Raw genomic sequence first — 15,940 nt, forward strand, 5'->3', positions numbered from 1 at the left:
TCATATGCACAAGCCCATGCTCTCCTCGCCGTCGCTCACATGCACGGGCACATTATGTATCGGCATTTATTTTTCGTCTGCTCCGTGATGCTGCTTTACTTCCTCTTTATTTCTGTTTCGTGCCACCAAGGCACTGTTGCACTCATACTTTATTTTGATCCCGTATCTCCCCTCTTCTTTGCCAGGACCCCACCCTTGAGTTCATGAGGAAGTTCGCCATCGGCCTTGTGTCTGGGACCATCTCCTCTTGCGTGAACATCCCCTTCGACGTGGCCAAGAGCCGCATCCAAGGCCCCCAGCCGGTGCCAGGGGAGATCAAGTATCGCACCTGCTTCCAGACCATGGCACTCGTGTACCGCGAGGAGGGGTATGAACAAACAGGGGGGGGTTGATAGGGGATGAGTGGGCGATCCTCGAGACAAAAATGTCAAATGCTCGTCTCTGCTGCATCCAAGAATTAATGAGCCACTTTGTCTGTTTTGTTAGCAATTGATAGTTGGTTATCTTTCAAGCTTGCTGTCAAGAGAAGACAAATGTACCAGCGAGTTAGCCGAGTTCCACTGTACGGTGTAAGTTTCCTACACGGACTACAGAGGAACCGGCATGAATAACTTGATGCACAGCTGTGATCTGATGAATGGAAACCAAAGAAAGTGACGTTAGATTCCGGGCCGCGTTCCCCACGTGTGATCATACATTTCTGCAGTCTGTCAGTTGTACAGTAAATGTTAACATATTTTTCGAGCTCCGGAGAATGACAGCTCCAAATGGAAGCTTCAAGGAAAGATCTATGTTATGTTAGCAGTTGCCCCAGGCGCTCCACTTTCCCCCATGCAGCTCCACGAGGCAAGGGCCAGCGAGATGTTTGTAGTTAGTGGACGCAGGAGCCTCGGGGGCGGCTGCGGCAACAGCAACTGAAACGCTTTTCGTCGCAGGGGTGCGCGGTCGGTGCCCCCTCCGCCACATCCAGTCCCCTGCTCTTAACACAACACAGTCCCTGCTAATTATTGGTCCCTATGGGAGACGTCGTTAAGCAGACCCTAACGAGCCGCGCGGCGCTCCACGGGTCAATCTAATCAGACAGAGGGCCAGGGAGGAAGTGGGTCGAGCCTTATTAACGCCATCAGTGGCGGGGGCAGGGAGCCGGACAGGGAGCACGAGGCGGAGGCAGAGGCAGGCGGCCACTGATCACCTTGAATGCATTAAGGGCAAGGTACTCGCCAGCGCTGCCCGTTAGACTTCAGCTCTCTACCTGAGAGAGTGAGAGGCAGGCCAGCAGACAGAGCAGGCAAGCACACACACATCCACACTCCAGCTCGTACACACACTCACACTCAAGAACGAGAGAACGCTTTATAGGACAGGAATGTGTGGAAGAAGATTAATCAGATTTTATTTTTTTGTAGGTAGCAATACAGTGTAGGAGTTTCTTCAAGTCATGCATTTGGAATTTTAAGTAAAAGGAAAAATATCTAAAAATACACTTAAAGCAGAGAAAGTAAAATGGCTCACAATGGAATATCAGAAAAATGTATTTTAAAATATTGGATTATAATTATCCCTGCAGTAATATATAAATTGTTATTATACTTATTTTTAAACTGCTAGACGGCAGGGGAGCTTGTGAATTTCCCCCCAGGCATCATTAAGTTTTATCTCATTTAAACCTAATTTAATACATCATAATATATTTGTTGGTTATATTTAATTGTAATGATCTAAATCTTCTCAGTAACTAACAACTATATAAATTTTGTGTAGCTGACATATATATATATAAAAATACTCGAGAACAAGTACCTCAGAGCTGTATAGACGTACAGTTCTTGAGTAAATTGAACTTAATGTTTCACCACTCCGAGAGAAATGGATAATCATATCCTCTACTCCATCTGAAAACTTTACATGTTGATAATCTGGATCATAACCATTGTGCTTTGTATTTGTACAAAATTAATGTTCCGTTTCTGTCTTTTTAGATATTTGGCACTGTACAAGGGGCTGGTGCCCAAGATCATGAGGCTTGGACCAGGTAACAAAAAAAGAAGACTTTATGATTGATGTTTAAAAGTTTGAACTTGAGCTAACAGTTGTTGTTTGAATAGTAGATTTAGAGATTAGCAATGTCTCTACTTCCTCTACGTCCCTCTCAGCTGTATGAACTCTTGCTATTTTCATTTTGTACTCACTAAAGGTCAACTTTTTTATATCTGTGTAAAATTTAAATGTCAACATCTTGTGCTTGTTCACTGTTGAAGAAGTGTTTATTGACGGTGGCTCTCGTGTCGTGTTACAGGTGGAGCGGTGATGCTGCTGGTCTATGAATACGTGTTCGGCTGGCTGCAGAAGAACTGGTAACCCCCAAAAAATAAGGGAAGGAAAACCACCAGAGTGCCTTATGGATGGTGCCTCAACTCTAATACAGTGTTACCTGACTCCGGAAACACAAGACCAAATTAGTTTTTCATTGTTAGTTAGTTTGTTTACCTTGAATATACAATATTGTGTGAAGAATATACCAAAACCAACATTCCAGTTTATCCTAGAAAGCAGCTCACGAAGGAAACACCCCCCTCGTCATCATCCGAGTCCGTCTGTCAGGAATTAAAAACAGCTGTAATATTCCAAAACCGCCAGAAAAATCATACGTCTATATGAAAACCGGTTCCAGTGTTTTTCAGCAGTGGAACAATCGGGTTTAAGGGCCCTGAAACCTCTTTTCTCACTTTTGCGTCTGACTGTGTGAAATTGTGTCGAATGTGATCTTGATATTTTCTTCCAAATTTAGAAAAAAATTGTTTGCTCACATGACAGATTTAGGCAAGTTTTTCTCTGACCCCTTCCTGGGGGTGACCAGTAAATAAGAAACATGTCACATGTTTCTCTGAACCAATCAGAGTTGAGCAATATCTGAATCGAAAATCTGATGACGGTTGAGGAGCTGTTTGCTTATGTCGCCATTAAGTGTCAGTCGAATCAGATCAAATCGTACCCACATCGTCCTGATGAATCAAATGTGAAGTTGTGAGATTTTATACATTTAATAATAACAAACGTTGAAGTAACAGATAGATACTTGATATTTGAAATCAGATTTTCAGGGGCTTTAATGTAAACAAAAGAAGTATAAAGAACAAATGGCGAGTCCACGCGAGAATCATAAAAGAGCTTCCAAAATAAAATATGAAACTCAGGTTCCACTATAGAGGGCTCGGTTGTATATATATCTATATAGATATATATATATCTATATATATATATATATATAATTTTCATATAGCTGCACTGTACATTTTATTTGACAATACTGGAAGAGGAGCTGTGTTCATCTGAGTCTCACAGACCAACCTGAATCACACACCCCCATCGAATTTAACTCCTATCTTAAAGTAATCAGTCCAGGGTGCAGTTTTTAAAGTCAGCGTCGGTACATTCATATACGTACATATCTTCATATACATCACGGGTACAAAACTGAAAAATATATACTGTGATCGCAGCGTTAACACTGAGCCTTATTATTTCAAACAAACCAAATATTCACATTGGTGCCTTCAGAACTGATTTTTTTTTTTTTTTTTTTTTTTTTTAGACCTGTTGCTGAACTTCTTTTTAATAACCATCTTTTTTTGCATGACTGGTATTTTTGTTTCTCCTATAAACTACAACAAGTATAAAAATGTTTTTTGTTTTTTTTATCTCAATATATGATATTAGAATTTGTTGAAAGTTACTTGCATGTATTGGTAACAAATAATAATTAAAAAAATTGTAACCGTTCACTTCCTGGTGTGTGTGTTGGGTGTGGGTTGTGTATCTTGTAACCGTCACTATATGTTGTTGCACGTTTGTCTTCTCTAGAAGCTTTTCAGCTTCGTAATCACCTTCCTTCAGTCCCGTCCGTCTCCCGTCCGTCTCCCCCCACCCATCAGAGCACTTTGTTGTTTGAGAACCTGTCAGCCTGTAAAAGTCGTCTCAGCCAACCCGGTGTCAGTGTTTTCTCTCTCTGGTGGCGGGGGGCCGGTGCCCGAGCATAGCTTTAAGTGCAAGCTAAAACAACAAGCTTAAGAAATTCAAATGTGGCTGCAGGACGAGGGGGGTTACCGCACACATTCTCTCCTCCTGCCAGTCTATCTCTTACACAAATATATATGCGCGCGCACGCACACACACACACACACACACACACACACCTACACACACCTGTTGCTCAGCCTGAGGGCTGGTGGCTGCTCTCTTAAGAGACTCATCTCAACCTCGTGTGGTCGTAGCATATCATGAGCCACGTTGGCATTTGACAGTACTGTAGTCGTTAATGTGGGAGCTTCTGTCTCTGCCAGAATGGAACGGCTCCTGGGGTTTTTGGGGAAGGGTTTTTTCCTTTTGCCCAAGGAGCCTGTGTTGATAGACTTAACAACTGCAAGCTCGCTGACTGATGGAATTGTCAGCGTTCAACCTGTCCTCTTCTGAAATGGAGAGCTGAATGCGCGTGTTTGTTTCAGACCTGACAGTTTTGTAACGCGTCTCGCGCATATTTGCCGGTAGCCAAGCAACAGAGCCGCCCTACACCTGGATTCCCCTTGCACACCGGGCAGATCATAAATCTCCAGAAGCCGGAGAGAGACCCCCTTTCTCCTCATGTTCTGTTCACCCCTTTCCATCCGTGCATGTTCCTCGTCTTCCCCGCTTGACATTTCAATCTAGGGGGCTCCACTCTGACAAGGCGTGCGTGGCCGTACCTGTCTTCGCCAACGCAGACATGAGTAATGATTAATGTGTTATTAAAATCTCCCCGGATTTACACTGCGTGGAGAAAAAACCCAGTAATTTGTGTTGGTGTGATTGAACACGAACCAAAGACACAGAACCAGACATGTTGTGATTTTCCAAGCCCAGCTGATTTTTTTTTTTTTTTTTTCCTTCTTCTTCTTCTTCTATTCCAGAGGTTTTGCTCACCTGTCTGCACAACCTTGCTGTTTTAAGGCATTAAGAAAACATTCTGGCTGTTGTCAGCTTCGTGTGTGCGCCGGAGCAGAAACACACACGAAGTGCTGTGTTCACACGGCGTTACCTACCCTGCACTGTGTTACTCGGCAAATGGCTGTCGTGTTTCTGATTGCATGTGGGGAAAGTAAAGATAACCATATGACACTGGAGTCAGACTCAACATCATTAATTATAAACACGTGTCGGCCCCCTATTTTTAAAACTCGGGCCTTTTTAGACCTCGCCTCCATAAAGCTGACCAACATTAGACTACAACAACAAGCATTATTAGACCCTCGAGAAGCCGTTCCTCCTGTCTAGAACACACACTGTTCCTATTTTTTAAATACTGGCGTCAATTAAGACGACCACATTTTAATTTTGTTGTGTGAGTCAGAGGAGGCTAACAAGGCTGTGCTCGGTTCATGTAGCCTTAGTTGAAAGGAAAAGTTGTTTTGGCCTCGTTGTTTGTAGGCTGAGGTAGAAGAAGTTACGACTCTTTCATGCCACTCAAGAGTTAACTATCATTTGCTGTACGTGATGGATGATGGAGGATGGTTTTCGGGGGGAGGGGGTGGCGGCGGCGGCGGCGGCCGTGAGGGCCGGCTGGTGGCGGCGAGTTGTACAATCATCACGTCCCTGTGATGTGGTTCACGTACGGTCAAAGAAACACTACGATCCCCGGGCAACGGTCCGTGACCACTGGATGCGGGGAACAGTGCTTTCCAAGTCAAATCAGCCCCTTTCGCATTGGGGAGGACTGTTGACACTGTCACACAAGGAGGCACTGTTTATGTTGTAACAACAGGGGCAATGGAAACACGGCGCCGTGGCTGAAAGCAACCTCAACCCTCAGCAGCAGGTAAACGCTGCGTTCAATGGCAATTTCATCTAAGTTATCAGTCTACGACTTTGGGCCCACACTGGAGCCTAGTTAGTTCACATCTCTGATTTACTGCCAGACTCACTCATACTTCATTACACTACAACCCCCGCAAAACTTTTGCAAACTTGTCATTTGTAAGCTGGCCTATGTGCTTTTCTTTATTTAATTTTTTTTGTAATGAACACGTTGAGTTTGAACCCACATAAAGCTGTTTTAAATAATTGGAAAATTTGAATGTATGACGGAAGACATTCTCTACTGAGGACGGTAGGCCCTTCCAAATCATACCTCATGAGAAGTTTACTGAAGGCTATATATTCAAAAGTATAAACATTAAGATTGGAAAAAATGCTATCTTTCTCTGTGTTTTGGTAATACTACAGCATTTTATATTTGCGTCACTTTACCCTCACCATAAAATGCTTTAACTGGAAAAATGCATAAAATATAATTTTGAATAAAAGGATATAAATGTACTTTTATATAATTCAAGCACTTATTATTGGTGCCTGTCTTTTCCCAATCTCCCACACTCCCCATCTGTAAGTCTCATTGGATAAAAAACATCTGCAGAATGAGTTGATGTAATTTAATTTCTTTCAACCATTCATCCCTTTGTCTCCCATCAAATACGCTGGTGGTAGAGTTTTATTTTTACGAGCATAAAAGGTTTAGCGCAGTGAGTTTTTTTCGAGGACGTGTACCTGATCTGCGTCGTGTCGGAGGCCTGAAGATTTTAAAACAAAATTGCATTATGTGGTGACAAAACACCACATAATGTGTGCGCGCTCAAACCATTTCTGACCAGCTTTCCTAGTGAGCCGTGAAACACGGTAATGGAAAATACAGGGCTTTGTACGAGCACGTTCATTTTTCTTCTTTTCCTTTTATGAAAAGCAGTTTCATGTAAAACAGGTCCAGTCGGCTGCAGTACCCTGGATTAAGCCCGGCTAACACGCTGCCAGAGAGAGGAAGAGCGTTCAGGACCCCCCCCCCCCCCCCCCCACACAAACAACCAGCAAAACCTCACGGAGACCAATAACAGCCAAACAAATTTAATAAGATACATTCAATTTCATTGTGCAACAATTGTCAATTCTCCAACATCAGACCGATGCCAATTTGTCTAAACGTGCGCGGAGGTTCCCATGCTGTCTGTACGGCTAATTGCACTTCATTCATCGTACCTTGATCTAATAAATAATAAACTTCTCTCTGGAGCTCTTTGCATAGGCTACTTTTTTTTTTTTTTTTTTTTTAGAGAAGTGGGAAAACAATGCACCATAGGACAGTTACTTTTATCAAAACATGAACAACAACAACAACAAAAAGCATACAAACACAAAAAAACAACAATAGCAATTAATAAGCACCCTGAAAACACTAATGCAAAAAGGTTTTTTTTTCTCTCCCCTCTTCTGTTATTGCTCATTCTTGAAGTTATACATTACCCCGTTTCGCCCAAAGACATTTTGCAGCAGAAGTGTGCGGTAAAAGAATCTGAGAGGAACTGTGTTGATGGATGGAGTAGCAGTCGTACATCAGTCCTTCAGTACACCTGTCCTGCAAGTTCTTTCAGACAAAGTTTGTAGTAAAAGAAATTTATTCCTCGTGTCTTTGCTCAGAACTGTTGTGTAGCGAGGGGAGGATGAGGGAGGCGGCGCAAACATGGCTCCCGGGGCCCCGAGTCCTTCGTTCAAAGGAGGCAGGAATGAGGCCCAATGGGACAGACTTGGTGCCTCCTGTCCTCGCCATATCTCACCTCCACTCCCCCTGTGTCTCTGTCTCGCCTCCTCCCCTCCATCGGTCTGTGGAGCCGACTTCACAGCGCCGAGGCGGAGACCGGGTGTGGACGGCGTCACAGGGTTTGGCTCGTCAATGCTCTCGAGGGGCCAGAGGTGGCGGCGGCGGCGGCGATGTCACAGCTGCGGGGAGATGGAGCACTGCCACTGGCCGGCTGCCATGTGGCTCCGGTCGCACAGGCCGACGTGGTGGCGCTGGACCCCGTGCAGGGTGACGCTCGGGTGGGAGGGTGGTAGGGAGGGATGCTGGGCGCTGTGACATAGCTGTTCGCTGTGGGCGATCCACTCGGCGTCTGGGCACAGAAAGAGAGGGGACGATTAGAAAGGTGATGGTCGGCGTTGAAAGGTCAGAAAGGTCACTGTTGTTTTGTTTGGGGCGAAACTCATTTTCTTCAGAATTTAAAAACGAGAAATTGAATGCCACAGTCAGTTGAGAGATTATTGAGAAGTTTGTAAAGTTAGTCAATGACTCCAACCCAGGTACACACGCACAAGCAGCTGAGATGTAATGGGGAAAAAAGAGAAAGTGAAAGGCCAAGCGATGGTTGAATTATAAACGCCAGAGACTTGAATACTAACTTCGCGACATAAAAAAAACAAAACTATTTTCCCAATTTTTTGATGAAAGTACGAATGATCAATTATGCGCTCTCGTGGCCCTGGAACATATTAAACGTGTATAAAAACCATATACATGCGCAATTTGCCCCCGTCTGGATGTGGGTCTCGTGCTCCGCCTAAAAACGCGGACGTTTTCACCGCCGGCGTTGGATCTACCACGCCAGACGATGGGAGACGGGGGTGGTTGGTTGGGGAGGGGGATTGGAGGGAGGAGGGAGCGCGCCACAAAACAGATGTCATGAGAGATTGAGAGTGAAAGGGCAGGAAGAGGGGAAATATGATAGAGAACGCGGGCGAGCGGATAGAGTTTTGAAGCATGAATGGGCTTTTGCTCGTCTGGCACGGCGACAGGACTTAACTTGAGGAATTCACCAAAAGCATTTCAGCAGGGAGGCCGAACGTTCGGTTACTGGGTGGTCTGCGACTACTGCGAATTATTTGTACGGTTTGGGATCTTTTCTGTTACTACCGACTTATTTTTCGTAGAGAAGCTCGGACCGGCCGAGACACGAGCATTTAGGAGAAGAAGAAAAATAGACACGAAGAATAACAGTCCAACCGGATTTGTGGTGATTATGAAACATTACTATAGAAAGGTGTGTGTGTGTGTGTGTGTGTGTGTGTGGGTGTGGGTGTGGGTGTACACGCCTGTGGGTGTTTGTGGCTCTGTGCTGGGTGACTGTGGGTGTTTGTGTCTTCAATTGGCTCTGTGACACAGCAGCTTATTTCCCTAAAAATACTCTACTGGCTTTTTTCAGCTGTTCAAAATCACAGTTTTTCATTTCAATAATTTTGTGTATAAGATTGTCACTTTGCCTGCTAATAAAAGCTCAACGCACACACACACACACACAGCACATACAAACATAAATATACACATACTGTACACCTACACACACACCTACACACACACACACACACACACACACACACGATCTCTGCAGCACCTTTGAGTATGAATCGACGACGCAAGCGTCAGTAACTTCAGCCACAGAGATGAATCAACACTTGTTTGACACAAAGTCAACAAAGGTACAAGGTTTCCAGAGGGCGTGTGTGTGTGTTTGTGCCACTGCTCCTGTTTTTTAAATTTTTACATTTATTTTGTCCACCAGCCGTCATCTTTCTAAATATACTTGTTTAGGTAATGGATGCTATAAATTTATATTTTGGAATTTAAAGATGTGGTTTATTTAAGAGCATACACTTTAAAAAGATATATATCCTTTAATAATATAATTGCCGCAATTTGAAATAGCCTCAAACATTGTATTATGAACCGGTGTGGGTTCATTTGTTCACCACAAGATGTTAATAAGAAAAATAGTATTATTTTTAGTTGCAGTGAAGCAACAACAATCAACTGATAATAAAAGCAAAGACGCCATTCATTTTAATAATTTTAAAACTCAAACGGATTAACGTTGCCACAATCTGATCTCATTACTCATATTCCGAATACATTTTTGAAAAGTTTAAACGTTTTGAACGCATTTTGACAACAGCGAGAATAGAAGCCATTACATGTAGACTAACTGTTTTCATTTATTTATTTATATATATATTATTTTTTTTGCTGACAAACATAAACCGGATTCAGCTCCGAGCCGCGGCGCGGGGGACACGAGCTTATAACCGTGAAATTAATTTTTATGGTGGCTTCTGCTCTTCTGCTCTTCTTCCCTGTTTTTTTTTTCATTTTTCCCTTTTTTCGTCTTCCAGGGGAAAACCCCGAGGGTCCCCTGGGTGCAGCGGCCCCCTGCCCAGCGCCCATAGGCCACATGTTACCGACCGCAGGAGTGTGTGTGTGTGTGTGTGTGTGTGTGTGTGTGTGTGTGTGTGTGTGTGTGTGTGTGTGTGTGTGTGTGTGTGTGTGTGTGTGTGTGTGTGTGTGTGTGTGTGTGTGTGTGTGTGTGTGAGGCCTCCTGATACTTGAGGACAAATATATAGAACTCAAAGCTCTATAGCTTTAAGGAAAAATCTTTAAAAGGAACAAAACCCAACTATCCTGACATCTTGCTTTGAAATCAAGCAAATGAAAAGTTGCTTTTCTAAACTCCACGCGATCTTTGCATGACATGTCCTGTCGTCAGATGTTGTCACTGTCCCGTCGCTCCGACCTCAGCCCAGCACAAGCCGCCTCGCCGTCCTTTGTTTTTCACGCAGTAAAAAAACTCTGTAATTTATGGACTTGTTATTTTCTGCCTTTTAATGGCTCACTTCTGGTTCTGTGTGTCGCTGTTTGGTTTTCAGACGCGCAGACAGTCGCTGCGGGTCCCGTGTTACTTTGAAAAAGCATCTCGTGTCTGGTTCCCGGCCAACAGCATGACGATGTGATGAAGAAGCGAAAAAATATATTTCATATAACAAATATAATATATATAAAATATATTAGAGATAAAAAACCCATAATCAGTCGTAGCCCTTCGTTTCTTAGAAAATCTTAAAAAAAACAGAAGCCTCGGACGAGACGTTTATTTTTGGATTTAAAACAATTAAGAATTATACTTTTTTTTTTAAATGTAGAGTCCTCACCTTTCAATAGTATAACATATTTAGATATTTCTTAATTTAATGTGAATGTGTGAAACTCGTCATCAGTAGTTATATTATTCTGCATCCTGTCTTTATTTTTGGGATATTGCATTTCTGTCTATCGACTTTAACAACTTAGTGGAAAAATTATTAATATCCCCATGGGTCAGGCCTGCACAACACATGCTTTAAACAAAGTGTTAGTATATAGACTACTGTATTTTATTTTATTTTTACTAAAAACTAAAATATATATATATCAAGGCTCACACCACATGGACTCCAGTATTTAATCTGTTCAGATTATCATATTAAAATAATTTAGCAGGAAAACCGATTATGTATTAGTTTTTTATGGTTTTAGGTCACAGCTGATTTCAAGAGCCCAACTAGCTTCAGAGGAAGAAAAAACCAAGAGAATTACTAGAGACTGTATCCAAAACCATTGAAGCCACTAATTGTTATTATTAAATAGTTTACACTGAAACGATTCATAAAAGCACTGACACCATTGCAGCAGGACTATACAGGAAGTAGTTACTTTGTAAAGCAAAAAAATTAATACAAAGTTAAATATGTGCACCCATTACCAGCTATAGCCAACAGAAGGAGCGCGTTTTTGACGAGGGGAAGTTCCCAGGACACACGATTATTAAAATATATATATATATATATATATTTTTAAAAGAGACTGTGATTAGATTAGTGGCCTTATTAAGTGTGGATTTTCTGTCGCTGCGTGAGAGTTGGAGAAATAAAGAAAGGGGGTTCAATCCTTCAGTTTACCTGTGTACTTTGCGTCAGGTTCAAAATGCGGTTTCATCCACGACATTGACTATTTAGTGGCGCGCTGGGAAATGAGTCCCGTTCATCACAGCGCTCCATTCTCCTCGTGTGGCGCAGGGCAAGGATGGACTGTGACTGACTGGGACAGAGGAGAGGACGGTCAGAGGGGGAGGGGGGGGGGGAGGGGGGGGGGGGGGGGGGGGGGGGGGGGGTCGTACACAAACACCGGGCCCAGGTGATCCAGGCTGCGGGGGACACGACGCACACTTCACGGAAAAAACATGTAAATAGCTCGTGTCAACCGGCTTTCCTGTGCGTCAAGTTGGGGTTTTTTGTTTTATATAATAAATTTGATGTAGTTCAAATATAATCTGATTTTGAGAATTGATTATTTTTTTCTGTCCAATGACCTGCACGTTGGATTAAAATCTTCTATAGAAATATGTATAATTTTAGAGAGTTTCTTTAACCAATAATCAATAACCTTGACCCGACTGTGACAGAGAACATTGACTATTTTCACTTCCCCTGCAGAATATTTATGTATAGACCGAATTCAACTTTATGTTTTTATGGATCAGATTGAGGCCTGCTCTGAGATTGATTTTTGTAAGATTACTCCCGGTGGGCGTGAAGCTTTAGTCAGATTGACTGATCACCGTCTCCCTCTATATTAGTGCGTCATAGATATGATATCCATAATGATCCCTCGAGCCCATATAACACTTTTTAAAAAATCTTTGTTTCTGCCCATACTGATGCATGGCCTTGAATTCATCCCCAGCGTGTCCTATTCGTTATATGTGCACCTTAAGTAAAACAAGTTTAAATCAATAATTTACAGAATCAAGCCTGTGCGTATCGTCTCAATTTTTATAATCTATAACCTGCCAATGTTCCATTAAATTCCAAATATATATATATATAATTTTAAAAATAAATTGGTACAAATGAGCTCTCGCGCTTAACATAAACCCCTTAACCCAGCATTCAAAAAACCCTGCCACAAACATCTGCTAATAATTTGGAAATACATAAATAGTTTATGGAGAAACTCATCCCCCCCTCGTGATATCTGCCTGGCGTCAGGCCCCGTTCAGATCACCGCCGAGAGCAGAGACAGGAGCCGGGGCAGCCGCGCGTTCATATCCTACGGTTGGACTATACTTGAAAAAAATCAAAACAAAAAGAACGGGACTGACAACACTTTCCCCTCCTGCCGCTGGAAAAGCGAGCTCCTCAGGAAAAAAATAAAATCCCTTCTCACGACACCGAGCCGACCATTAACACTGATTTATGCCGGATCCTGTTTCAACTGTTTCCAAAATAGAAAAGACACACACGCACACACACACACGCACGCACACACACACACGCGCGCACACACACAGGTCTTTGTGGAGCCGCGAGACAAAAAGTAATCTGGGCCTTTTCTACCTGCATGTGACACACACACACACACACACACACACACACACACACACGCATACGCGACAAACTACAAACACACTGGCTACAACAGGAATAAAATAAAATTTAAAAAAAGGATCTTGACGCGAGGCTGCCTCTCCCAGGGCCTGGGGTCACGGTGGGACCCCCGCATCACACAAAAAGTCTGGCTCCGAGTCATGGCAAACAGTCAGCACCCTTCACCTCTACACTCCATCTCACCGCCGCCTGTCCCTTTTAATATTCCACATCCGCCTCTTAATCATTACACTGCGAGCCGCATGGACCATCTGTTCCCCAACTGACCCGTTGCCTCGCTTCCAAATGCCCGTCAGCATCGGGTTCTGCGTGATATAGAGGGGATGGCGTGTATAAAATGCGTAGCGTGTCATTGGAGGTGGTCGTGTATTGGACGTGGCGTGAAATTATCCGCGAAAAAGGCCCAACCAAAAAATGCTCAGCGATCATAACTCGCGACATTACATGAGAAAGTGACGTGTGGTCAAGTGACACTTCAACCCTCTCCCTCTGTGACCTCAGAACTTCCCCATAGTTACTTTTTCGGGCCTATATGAAAAACTATTAACTCAAAGGTAAACAAATTAAAATAATACGTGCCCCTGCTCTTTCGTTCTCTCACTCTCACACACTCACTCTTGTGCGTAAAAAACCCCCATTTTCAAAAGTTGGATAAAAGATGGTCGTGCGCGGTAAACAAGTGTCACCGCCCTCCATGCAGCCATGCTTACTTTGTTGCTCCGTGATAGACCGTATCCCCAGAATATCTGTTACGGAGTGCGAGGAGGGCCATATCCTGTGCATGGCCATGTGTCCGGGAAGGGTGGGCATGCCGGGGGGAGTGGGCACCTTGGATGCCTGGTATGAGTACAAGTGGTTGTAGGGTAACGTCGGCTGTGGCGGCGGGTGCGGCGCCTGCTTGCCCGACTCGTACTGACTCTGCTGGGACAGGTTCCCGATCTTGTTGCGCAGGATCCGACTGATGGAGCTGACGGACGGGAGGTTGAACTTGTCGCACACGCCGTCGGCGAGTAGCCGGTCCCGGATCTCCCAGGCAAAAATCCCCGGGTCCCGCTGCTTGTATGTCCGTATGTGCTTGACCACGGTGGGCGTGGTGACCCGCGGCTTGCTGCCCCCGATGGCCCCCGGGAGGATGGAGCCGGTCTCGTTGTAGCGCGCCAGGATCTTGCTGACGCAGCCGTGCGAGACGCGCAGCTGCCTGCTAATGTCACAGGGTCGAATCCCGAGCTGGGCCAGCTCCACGATCCGGAGCCGGATGGCGTTGGGCAGCGGCCTGCCGTTGACGAACACGCCGCCGAGTTGGTTCACCTCACCGAAGGCGGGCTCTGGTGTCAAAAAACAAACACACAGCAGACCAGAACGATGAGAGAGCGATTAGGTAACCGAACCGAGGCCCGCCACAGATGTCTTATAACCCCGGTGAAAACTATAATTCATAATGTCTTTTTTTTTTTACAATGAATAGGATTAAACACAGTCAAATATAACAAACAGATAATGTGTTAAACGGTTATGCCAAGTGTTTTGCCCTTCATAAAACCGCAATCTAACCAAAATACGTATCTGACTTGAAAACACATCATTGCGCAAAAGCTGCACCTTTTAGATCTCAAAGTGAATTTACCAAAAATCTGTTTGACACAAAAACTAAACTTTATCTCTGACTTGTGTGTGATGTTTGGGTGAAAAGCTGCAGCCAACCAATAGCTGACTGATAGCTGTCGTGCACACGCGCTAAACTTCACACACACGTTGTCATTAGTCGATGCCAAACCTCGTGCGTAATGTGATAATTCAGTCAATTTGCGCCGGATTAAAAAGTCAAACTGACCCGTCAGAACATCACACACAGACAATACCTCGCCGTAGTTCCCCCGACCTTGCCGCTGGGTCGTTGGACCTTTCGCTGCATCCCCTGACAAGGACGAAAGAAGAGAAAAAAAAAAAAACCCGATCCAACTCCTGAACTCACCCATAGTGTTGAAACCGCAAAGGAAGAACACGGCGTCCGGGTTGTGCCTCCTACGTGGGTCCTGCTCCGCGTCCAGCGTGTCCGCCGTCCAGAACCGCGTCCAAGAAAATACTTCTCGTGCGATAAAGGAACAACGGGGGCAAAATTTCTCGATCTGTTTCCTGACGGCGCCGGAGACAGGCTTTACATTTCAATCTGTTGAAATCGGTAGGCTGGACCTCCGACGCTCCTCCGCCGCCGATTGGCTCCGCTGGCTGATGGACGCCCGGGATTGCGCGGAGCCGAGCCGCCATTGGTCTGGAAGTTTTGACATGACAAGTCCACAGAGACACCACCCCAGCCCCCCCACCCCCCTCCCCTCCCCAAAGTCCTCCTCCTCGCCCTGCTCTCGCTCCCCATCAGAAAGCAAAGCTGGGGATATACCACCATGAATGCATTTGTTATTGAGACACGGTGAGTATAATGCAAATGAAGGTTTTGGATAAGATCTTCATCTTTTCATTTTAGACGTGGCAGTAAATTAAAAGATGCGTAAAAGAAACTCCGGAGGCTGACGGTCACAGGGAAATATCACCTGAAAAAAATATAAATAGTGCAAGCGTGTGGTTAAAATGCACACATTGAACCACACGCTTCGCTGTCATTGACCGTGATTGTGTTGTGTTTGTGTAGCCAGGGTGAATCCTTTCAAAATAAAACAAATGCCAACTTCTACTATGAAAACAAAAAAAAAGGTGGGAAAGCCTAACTTTGGGTGGCTTTACGCTCCACTACACCCCCTCTTCATCCCTAACCTTCTTTAATGGGAACCATTAAGGAAATAGTGGGGGGACGACCGAGTGGTTTGGTTGAAGTTGATAAATT

General features: G+C 44.3%; 2 protein-coding genes across 3 annotated transcripts in view; one reads left to right on the forward strand and one right to left on the reverse strand.

Annotated features, from left to right (window-relative positions):
• slc25a21 (solute carrier family 25 member 21) overlaps window positions 1–3,782 on the forward strand; it is an 82,974-nt gene extending 79,192 nt beyond the window's left edge. For both annotated transcript variants that reach the window (XM_035610867.2, XM_047327213.1), the window contains 3 exons: window positions 186–367; window positions 1,980–2,032; window positions 2,297–3,782. In XM_035610867.2, coding sequence (XP_035466760.2) covers window positions 186–367; window positions 1,980–2,032; window positions 2,297–2,358 — 297 coding nt within the window. In that variant the 3' untranslated portion in view covers window positions 2,359–3,782. The remainder of the gene's footprint in view (window positions 1–185; window positions 368–1,979; window positions 2,033–2,296) is intronic.
• A 3,129-nt stretch (window positions 3,783–6,911) lies between these two features.
• pax9 (paired box 9) lies at window positions 6,912–15,385 on the reverse strand. The gene is made up of 3 exons (XM_035610608.2): window positions 15,077–15,385; window positions 13,815–14,429; window positions 6,912–7,967 (listed from the first exon to the last, which is right to left on the reverse strand). The coding sequence occupies exons 1-3, from the start codon at window positions 15,078–15,080 to the stop codon at window positions 7,792–7,794; spliced, it is 795 nt and encodes a 264-aa protein (XP_035466501.1). The 5' UTR covers window positions 15,081–15,385; the 3' UTR covers window positions 6,912–7,791.
• Between the last annotated feature and the right edge of the window lie 555 nt (window positions 15,386–15,940).

This window comes from Scophthalmus maximus, chromosome 15 (assembly GCF_022379125.1).
Source record: "Scophthalmus maximus strain ysfricsl-2021 chromosome 15, ASM2237912v1, whole genome shotgun sequence".
In the NCBI taxonomy this organism is placed as follows: domain Eukaryota; kingdom Metazoa; phylum Chordata; class Actinopteri; order Pleuronectiformes; family Scophthalmidae; genus Scophthalmus; species Scophthalmus maximus.